General features: G+C 31.7%; 1 protein-coding gene across 1 annotated transcript in view; it reads left to right on the forward strand.

Annotated features, from left to right (window-relative positions):
- LOC145662603 (venom carboxylesterase-6-like) overlaps positions 1-10790 on the forward strand; it is an 86146-nt gene extending 75356 nt beyond the window's left edge. The window contains exon 10 of the mRNA XM_081728319.1: positions 10468-10790. Within this exon, the coding sequence (XP_081584445.1) occupies positions 10468-10666 (199 nt within the window). The 3' untranslated portion in view covers positions 10667-10790. The remainder of the gene's footprint in view (positions 1-10467) is intronic.
- The last annotated feature ends 256 nt before the right edge of the window (positions 10791-11046 follow it).

An 11046-nucleotide genomic window follows, 5' to 3' on the forward strand; every position in this document is an offset into this window, starting at 1 on the left:
AATTTATGAACGGCGTTAGTTTTGTTATCATAGTAGTAGTGGTAGTAGTAGTAGTAGTAGAGAAGGGATGGATATGTCAGTCTGTATTACCAATAGGAGTGAGCAACTTCTTTGGAAATATCAGCTTATTTTGATCGTACAGCAATGGCTTTGGAAAATTGAAGTATTAGTCCTCTACAATTGTAAGAATCCATGCGCATATTCTTACATTGTCACCATACACCATTTCAGTTTCCATAGTTTCAACTCATAATAGCATTAAAAACTTCGTTTCACGTATACATATAATAATTATTCTCGTATACTTTATAGAAACATTTATTCATACGTCATACACCGGACTCAATTGATTACCATTTCCTTAATATCAGAATTTATTTCAGGTGCAGGTTCACAGATTATCATTGCACGGTGCAATTCTGCATTATTTCTGAAGACTAAGAACTTTGTAAGCATTGAAAGTGACCAATATCATATGCTTTAGTTGAGAATTTCTAAAAAGCTTGCAATGTTCAGCACTCCTATATTGGCATATGAAATATTCTCCCTACGTTTATCAAGGTGAATGTTTAGCAGACGGGGTTCAGAAATACGTAAAAAATACAAAATTTACGGGAGAAATGGAAGATGCAAGTGCTTAGACCTAACATAACCTAACCAAATCTAACCTAACCTAAACTAAACTAACTTAAAGTAACCTGAACTAACTGAAATTAACATAATATTATTAGAAATAAGCAAAATTGTATAAGTTTTTCGAAAATTGTGCCGGACTACTGCGCTAATATAATCTAACGTAAAGTAACCTAACCTAAACTAACCTGACCTGAACTAACCTAATGTGGACAGAAACTGCCGAAATTCTAACATTTTTTAGAAAAAATAACTGGACTCCTTCTGCTAAACAGAGTCCTTTGTCAGTAACGAAATTTACTAAAACTTTCGTTAAATCGCAATTGTCTAGGTTATATTAAACATCGGAGGATTGTAACGAGGCGGGAAAGCAAATCCCCGAAGCGTAGCGTGTTAGTCTTCCATCATGTTTTCTTTGTTTAACACCATAATATCAATATTTAAAGAAACAACAGGAAAATTACCTTTAATTATTAGCTGAAACCTGGTATTTGATTCTCTTCAGCGACTCGTTTCAGTTCAGTTTCAGTTATCTCCCTTTCGGAAGATTTATAATGGAAGTCCCAGCCGTAGAATCTTGTGGACTATTTCACTAGATTTGTTTTAAATCAAATTTGTTTGAAGTAAGCATATGTACTAAAATGGCACGTGCCAAAATGGTCGAATTTACCTGTTTGAAATATAATTGTTTATCACACCGTTAACGTAATAAGAAAGGATAAGCGGTGCATGAATATATTAAAATTGAAAAACAGTGTATTAATATTGTCACGAATAGTAAAATTGTCAAAAATAATGAATTATAAACAATAAAAATTGAATAAAAATTGAGAGCAAAGCTCCCCAATACTTAGTGTTTACAGAGCCATCTCTTATCCGAGCGACTCGTTTATTTATAATGATCTTGATCACCTCCAAAGAGGTGTTTTATACTGGCGCAGATGTTAAAATCCGTCTCGCCAACAACACTAGAAATGTGCTTACACAAAGTTGTACAAAATTTTATACACTTGCTGAGTATCCGGTGAAATAATTACCTTACATTGTTGTGACTAATTATAGGATTGTTACCAAAGATTTTGTGATTGAAATATTATATATATATTTTCCACCGGATTAAAACTACAACAAAAATATAATGTACATAAAAATGAAGTTTATATGTCATTATTGTAATTTCCAGTCTTTTTAGTCGATTTTTTTAAAATATTGACATTGTTAATTTGTAAGAAAAATAGTACCGGTAGAGCTTTATTGATTTTTGCATTATTTAATGACAAAAGATTTTGGACCTTGTGTGGACCAATGCCATGATATTTCGTGATTACGTCAATTAGAATGTTTCTATATTTACTAGTGGAAGAGCAGTTAAAAATAATATGATCTATATCGGCCTTTTCATCCCCACACCAACATCCAAGGGGTCTTTGTTATTGATTTTATATAATTGAGCTGGTGTTAGTTCCGTATATAGTCGAAGCTTAAAAAGATTTATAATTTCTGAGCGTTTTCAGTGTTGAATTTGATCCCACGTTTTAGTAGTTTGTGGATCTGTGATGTTCCAATAATATATACCTGAGCCCATCCTGATTTTTTGTCTATATTGGTATAAGTATATTTTAAGTTTTTCTTTGATAATAGGCATAAAATTGTGGTATGGAAGTTTTATGTTTGCAGATAAGCCGTCTCGAGCTGCTAGTTTGGATGCTGTCAGTTAATTCATTAACAGTTATGTTATTATGATCTTTCGTGTATATAAAATGAATTTCTACTCAATTAGAGTTGAGGGATAGTATGATACTTTTAATTTGTAATTGAAGCCAAGTTGATTGTTTATTCCAATGTATGGAGGATAAGCTGTGCAAAACACTAAGAGCATCAGAGCAAATACAAGCTTTATTAAATCGGTTTGCTTTTACATAAAGTAATGCTTGCCTTATAGCAAATGTTTCTGCTTCATAAATAGAGGTGTATGCCAGAAGTTTATATTTTATCTTTTTTTGTTCTTGATGTATGTAAATAGAACCATGTTCTGAGTTTTTGAATCGTCAGTACAGATTATCATAGTATTTGCTGGAAGTCTGTCAATGTATGATTGCCAAATTGCTGGTACTATCTTGGAGGAAAGATCATACGATAATTTGGTAGGATGCCATGGAATGATGGGTACAATTTTTGATGAGACAGTGTTGTATGAAACACAGAAGCAGGATAATAACGGTACTTTTGATATTTGATCTTGTATATGTCTTAAATTCAAATAAACCTCAAAAATCCACGGGAGTCTTTTATAATACGGTATTTTTTTTTTAATTCATTATCATGTACCATCTGATGTAGCTTTTCTATGAGCGGTAATCCTGTTACTGCAAGTCGTGAAAGAATACACGTATAAGCTTGTTGCCTTATTTGTAAATCTATTGGGATGGTTTTGGCTTCTTCTAGTAAAGCATTTTTTGAACAGAAACTCGGTTGTGAGAAAATTAATTTTAGACCTTTGTACTGAATGTCAGTTAACGAGTTGATATTATCTTGTGGTATGGGAAAAAAAATCGAACCATACATTAATTTCTAAACACTACTTATATATTGTGTACAAAATTGAAGGGTGGCTACCCCCATTTTGTTTGAATTTAGGCCAATAAATAGTTTAAAGAATTTTGAAGCCTCATTGTTGAGCTGCCATTTCAGCTTTTCATGTAAATGTAAACCTAAATACTTGATATGGTGTGTTTGTTTAATACTAGTATCGTTAAATTGAAGGTGAATGGGAGGATTGCTTTTCACGTGTAAAATTGATGAGGCTGGATTTCTGCCAATTTATCGATAGACCATTTTGATCACTCCAATTAGTTAAAATTTTAAGTCCCTTTTGTAGGTGTTGAAGACCTGATTGTATGTCATATGTTTTGACGAAAAGAATCAGATCATCTGCAAAGATATTGAATTGGAGATGAGTTTCTTGACTTAGAGTGTTAATTAAGTCTAGAATGTATATATTAAATAGCATAGGGCTTAATTTACTGCCTTGTGGAATCCCCCTGAAGTTTCTCTAGGTGTACTAATATAGTTTCCAATTTTTATGTAAATCCTTCTGTTAATGAGGAGGTTGTGGACTATACGAATGAATTTTTGGGGGATGTAGAACTTATTCATGTAAAAACCTAAACTTTCATGTATAATAGTGTCATATGCAGCTGAAAAATCAATTGATAATAGTATTAGATATTGACGTGTTTGAAAGGCAGCAAAATATCCATTATTAAATTTCCAAGTGCATCTAATGTTGATAAGTTTTTTCTAAAACCACATATGGTTTTAGGAAATAGTTGATTGTGTTCAATGAACCAATTTAATCTGTTTAAAAGTAGCTGTTTAAATACTTTTTGAACGCATGACGCTAATGCGATGGGGAGATAACTATCTGCAGAACCTATAGGTTTTTTTATAGGGACAATGGCATAATTTTTCCAAATATTAGGTATAATTGATGTATTCCAAATGTAATTAAAAGATTTCACATAAACGAGTTTTTCCTTTATGAGATAAGTATATTAAGTGTGTGTACCGTATTTTGTCTAAACTTGGTGTAGATTTTTTTCCTAATACATGATTTAATTCATCTAATGTAAAAGAATCCTCGAGTTTGGTTGGTTCCTTTCCAGTCATATATTGGATTAGGACACTTCGGGAATTGTTAGTATATGGAGGAGTTAATTTTGTATGAAATAAGGTCCCCATTCATCTACATTCTTCAAGGTACCATATGAGGATGGGGAATCAAGTGGTTTCCTATTTCGAAAAAAAAAACGCCAAACTTGAGAAGATGAGGTATGAAAACTTAGGCTATTGCAAAATTCTTTCCAATATTGACGTTTTTCTGTATTTAAGATTTTTTTGTCTGAGCATTTATCTTTCTATAATACAGAAAATCTGTTTTTGAATTAGACCTTCTAAGTACACGTAAAGCAATTGTACGTTTATTAACCCATTTTGGCAGGTTAGATTCCACCAGGCCGGGTGCGGGGATTTGTATATGTACTTTTTCTTGGACTTTGTGGTTTTAGGTTGTTAAGTTGTGAAACATCCGAAGCATGCAAAATCTGTGACATCAAAGGTTCAATGTCTGTATTATTTTCTTTTGGGATGACAGTATCGGTTTCTTTTGTATATTATTGCCAATTTATTTTGGTTGAAAGGAGAGGTGTGTAAATTGTACAAAAAGTCCTCTTATGGTAATATTGGGATAGTGATCACTTCCAAAGGTGTCATAATATACTATCCAATCAGAATGTATATATTTATCTTTCTTAATGATAGTTACATCCGGTGCTGAAGAGTTTTCCTTTGTGAGTCTAGTCGGAGTTACATCATTCAGAATTAAATAATTTGAGCTTTTTAGTGCCGAATTTAGTTCTGATCCCGCAGTATTAGTTCGAGTATTATCCCACAATTTAGATTTAGATTTGCATCTGCTCCAATTAAGTCAAAATTATTAGTAAAAAGTAAATAAAGTTTGCCAGTTTTGTGTTTAATATTTTTTCAGGAGGACTGTATATATTTACTATTTTATAATTGGAAAGTTCGATAGCTAAAAATTGAGTTGCATAATGTATATGAGGGAGAGAAATAGGAATATTTTTGTATGAGAGACTTTTGTGTACCCCCACAGCTATCCCCCATATCCATCAGCTCTTATTTGTTCAATAAGATTGTAATCAGGTATGTGTATAGGATATATTGGCTTGGACCAAGTTTCTTGAAGTAGTATAATGTGAGGTTGGAAAAGATATATAAGAAATTTTAAAGCATACCATTTTCTCCGAAAACTCTGCATATTCCATTGAAGAACCGTGAATACATTAGAATATGTTATGTCCATAGCGGTTAATCAAACATTTGGGAAATTTGTTGCATGATTGAATTAACGATGTCATTTGGGGAATCTATACCAAGTGAAAGTTGGAGTATTTGTTGTATGGCTGTTATTTTTTTCATAGAAATATGTTGAGATTTATATAAAGATTTAGATTTTGTTGTTTGATTATAAGCATCATGCTGAGTATCAAATAATCAAGTGTTTCCAATTGTGATGGTGCATGCATTTTATCTTGTTGTGAGTTTGAGAAGGAGTTTGTTGACTTGTTTATCCTGTTACTATTGATGTTAGTGGAGTGGGAGAGATCTCTAACCAATTCCGTATTGCTTTTGAATTCGTTTTGAGTTTATGTTAGGGTAGGCTTCTTTTCTTTTTTCTGGAGGACCATCTAAAGTATTTGTTCCTAATGTTGGGGGAGGAAAGATTGTTACCCTGTTATCCTGGAATGAGGATGAAGGTATATATTGGGTATTGTTAATTGAGAGAGATGTACCAACAATAGATGAGCTCATTTTAGATGACACAGCGGTACTATATTGTAATGGTCGAGACGTTGATTTTGGGAGTTGTTGTGAAGCTTCGATATATGATATGTTTTTTGTTGCCATAAGGTTTATGATTTTTGTCAACCGTTCCGCACAGTTTTGTACATTTGCCTCATGTGGTTGTAAACAATGTAAACATCTAGGTGAGTTTGAACAATGCTCTCTATTATGTGATTCACCACCTTTACTACACTTAATATGTTTATCCTTACACTGGGAGGTCAAATGTCCATACCGCCAGCATTGCTTGCATTGTCTGATTGCCGGGATGTAAGACTCGACCGGTAATTTTTTGATAATATAAGGCAATATCAAGTGGTAAGGTTTGTGCTCCAAAGGTAATTACTAACGTTTGGGTAGGTTTTTTGGTGCCATCAGGCAAGGTATGGTGAATTCGTTTTACTGATATAATTTCTTTTTCTGATTCTATGTCTCTAGTTAAGTCCTGCAAGGGGATGTCTTCTTGGACCCCCTTTACTACGACATGGTTTGGGATATACGCTTGCCATTTGCTTGAAGTTAGTACGTCATTATCAAGAAAAGCATTTGCATCGTGCGCGGTTATGAATTGGATTTTCTTGAGATATCGACCTATTTTTTTGAATTTACTAATGCCCGGAATGTCGACAAGGTATAATATGCGACTAATCGCCATCGGGTGAGTGGGTCCTGTTTCTTTGACTTTGAGGAATACAATGTATGGAAGTTTGTGAATGTCATTATATTTGTTAGCCACTGATGGTTCATTATTAATGTGTGCCGTAGACGAATGTCCTTCTGACCCGTTGTCTCCTACCTTGTTATATATGATATTTTTATTTTTCCCTTTTATATCAGAAATAAGCTTATTTTGATTTGCTTTTGAAAGTTGTTCTGTTACTTCCATTGAATCACTATCAGATTCATTTACATTATTACTACTGGTTACTATCATGTCGTCCGTCGTGATCTTGAGATTGTGAACTTCCTTGTTCACTAACATTTTATCTTTGCACTTTGTTAACAAAATAACAAAAAAGAAAAATTAATCTTACCTTATAAGAAGAGGGTTATTTAAGCAAAAATATATACGAAAAAATATAACTTATCACTATTTGATCTGCTATAACACACGTGAACAATATAAAATCAAAACTGATAGTATTTTGTTATTAATTAACAAGGTGTCTTGTCATCTATTTTTTTTTTTTTAACTTTTTGTTGTTTATTTACATTTTACACTGCACATATAGTTCACACAGACACTAGTACTTCATTGATTGACTTTTTAAATCATTTACATAATGTAGATAACTAAGTATTAATTGTTCACATTAGCGAAACACGGATTTAACATCTGCCGCCATTTTGATCTTTACCCTCATGCACCCCATGCCTTATAATGATTTAACAAATGAAAGTTTATAAGATCCTTGTGAAAGACATTCATATTGTAAATTTTTTATTTACTTTTTTTTCTTCCTCGGTAAAATTTTTATTTACTTTTTCTTCCTCGGTGTTGTTTCAAAGAAGTGTTAATTCACGAAATGAAATAATTGCGTTCACTGGAGTCTGCATTAGAATTTCACGTGCAGATTCATAATACGGTTGCATCTTGATAAATAAACTTATAAAACAGAGAAATAATTAACAAAGTAAATCATTAAAACATCTTTGCAAGTACCTGAAAGGTAGAGCAGCACAATTTTGTAGGCTCTTTTTCACTATCTCTTCTAGATAGATATTAAATAATATTGACAAGACACAGAATCCCTGTCGAACTCCCCTCCCAATTACACTCTCCTCTGTTATTTACTCCCCTATTCTAACACTTACTTGTTGGTTCATATATAATTTTCTCATGTGTCTTCGATCTTTCCTTTCCAACCCAACCTTCTTTAGGACTTGCAACAACAATTCCCAATTTACGTGGTCAAAAGCTTTTTTTAGATCAATAAATACCACACACCTTTTTCCCTTTCTCTATAAACCTTTCACCGATCACCCTTAATAATCCAATTGTGTCTTTTGTACCCTTACATCTGCTGAATCCGAACTGTTCCTCCTCAATTTTTTCGTTTGTTCTTTCATATAGCCTTCTCTTCAGAATTCGAAGCAAACTTTTCGCTGCATGAGATATGAGACTAATAGTTCTATAATCGTCACATCTCTTTGGGTTCGATTTCTTAGTCATCGGTATCATGATCGTCGTCGGGAAGTCTTTTGGTCACTCTCCTGTTTCATATATTGCTCAAATAATTAATACTTTTCTGACTAGAGTATATTCTTATTTATTAAATTGAAAATAAGTCGTAACAGTTTCAATAGCTTAACGTTATCTTCATCAGACGTTAACTGGCAAAAATATCTTCATAATATTAAATTATTATTGCTGTAAAAATTTTAATTGTTTTATTTTATAATTTTAAATTTTTAATATGTAACAATAAGCTATAATTTAAAGTTTCATTTTAAATTTTTATTATAACTGTTTTTTATAATCATTATTATTTTCACTTTTCTCTTTTATTATTATTATCATTATTTTAATAAATTATTCCAATATCAGTTAATTTTGAAGTTTCCTCTCAATTCAATGTTCTATCATATAACTTTATTTTTATTGCTTCTCTTATTAATTTTTCATATTCGTGATTTTATCCTTCCATTCGTTCTAACCACCTATCCTATAATTCATGTATTTAAAGTCCATTTGTACAGTTCATTAATCTTTCATTTCTGTCTCTCTTAATCCTTCACACTTGTTTCCATTTTCTTATTATGTTTCAATTCTCTTTTCTCCTCCTCTAGTTTAAACCTTTTCCTAATCAACATCGTGTCCTGTTTCCTTAACATGTTTATATATAACTTTATTCTTTCTTTTAAGCCTCACATCGTCTGTTTGTTGTTTTACTCTTTCTTTAAGCTTTTTTCTCTGTTTCTCCAAAGCTTAATTGAACAAACATTTGTAATTAAAAGTGAAGATTGGGAGACATACATGGCGTTGTATGTTTCACATTAGTTGAAAGGCTTTCTGACCACGAGAGACTGTTTCACTTTAAAGTGGTTAAGCGTATACTTGAGTCAACTATTTGTTTAGATTAAAAAAAAAATATCAGAAACACTATTATTTTAACGTGATTTACTTATACTAGTTGCAATTTTAGCTAGGTATGAGGATTAGGAATTTGTATATACTTATATGTATAAACAAGGTGATAGTTTTGTTCTCACCCGACTTACATTCCTAAAACTAAATAGATTGTCGTGTCCCATAACCTTGATGTTGAAAATGGGCGTTAAATTGGAAACTAACAAACATATTGTAAAATAATGGTACTCTAATACAGGATTACCCACACAAAAGTAGCGCGGCTGTGATAATCTTTACCTGATCAGCCTACATTTATGTGGACCATACTGTATTATAGGAGCTCTTGAATCGTCTTGTGCAATATTTTTGTGTAGATATTACTGTTAATGAGTGTCATGTAATATATTTTTAAGACCTCCATATACCTACTATTAATTATTACCATGATATAGTAAGTTTAATTCGAGTCGAAGGTAAGCACGAATGAAAGTTGTAACATTGGTTTAATTAGTTCGAGATGTAATAGCAAAAAGTAATTTCATAGTAGAACATTTTGAATAACGCATACCTAAGCACAAAATGCATCTTTTCCTTAGCCAAAAATAAAAATTCTAACTTGTTGTCAGACCACGAAAGCTGAATGAAACACGTCTTGTATAAATACAACAAATGTACTTTATTAACCTTTTAGTCGGTTATTATATGTTGATACTCATGCAGTAGCCGAAGCACAGTGGGTTTGACATATGTGAACGTTACGCTTGTTTGAATTCTATCGAAAAACAGAGAAGTTATTTAAAAGTAACGCTAATTTCGAATACTTTAAAAATTTGAATAGATTGAGGGAGGCAACATAGATTTAAATGCTCACTGAGGGATCGCTGGCAGGTGAAGCAAAACCATTTAAGTAGTTAGAACAAGGTCGAAAAAAGATTGGTAAATAAAACATGTCATGTGCAAATTAAAATAATACAAATTTTAAGAATTAATCGTTAGCGTAAACCATTCTGTACAATAGATTTAATTTTCACAATTTCAATTGAAAGTGATAGTATGCAGAAGAATTACTTATTTTTGCAGTAAAAGTCATTGGAATCAAATATATGATAATTTAACCAAGTTCAAATTTAAAACACTTTTCTGGTCTATTTGCTTTTAAGGGTGCCACTGCCAACCGAATATACAGAATAAAAGTTACGGGTGTTTAAGGTTTTGTTAAAATATGACGTTGATTGTTTTTATTGAGTTCAACTTCTAATTTGTAAATACTAAATGTAAAAACTTGGCTTTGCATACAAATCAAGGAACATATATTTTGAATTTTATGAATTTTTCAGAATTCCCTCTTCGCCAAGAACTGTAACATGGGAACCAATGACAGCTGGACCAGATTTAAAATATTTATACATCAAATCGCCTTATGATATCAGCATGAAAGCCTCTAGGAAAGGTATCGGCAACATTGAGTTTTGGGATTCTTTGCCATTAAAAGAACACCATCGAAGTAAATTGCGTCCAGGAAAGGATGAATTATAGTTAATTCTCATATTCTGTTTTTATTGTTAAAAACATTGTTAGTGATCAATGATTGATTATTTTGTATATGCATGAGAAGCGTTTTAATATTAATGAAAATTGAATAAAGAAATTGTTACTTCTATTCGACATTTTTTTTAAAATCTTTTTCTCTTTCTTTTCTTTTAAACATTTTGATTTGAAGATCATAGACTTTCCTTTGTCCTTAGGTAGTTTCACTCTTATTCTCGTATCGTTATATATATATATATATATATAAAAAATCAGGAAAAGCTTTCAGGAATGATAATTGGAAATCGATATTATGAATGATCATATATGGCAACAGTCTAGATATAAATAAGAATAAAATTATATTTTAAGACATTTTTTAATAAAGA

The sequence above is a fragment of the Thermobia domestica genome, chromosome 10 (assembly GCF_964235325.1).
Source record: "Thermobia domestica chromosome 10, izTheDome1.hap1.1, whole genome shotgun sequence".
Lineage (NCBI taxonomy): Eukaryota > Metazoa > Arthropoda > Insecta > Zygentoma > Lepismatidae > Thermobia > Thermobia domestica.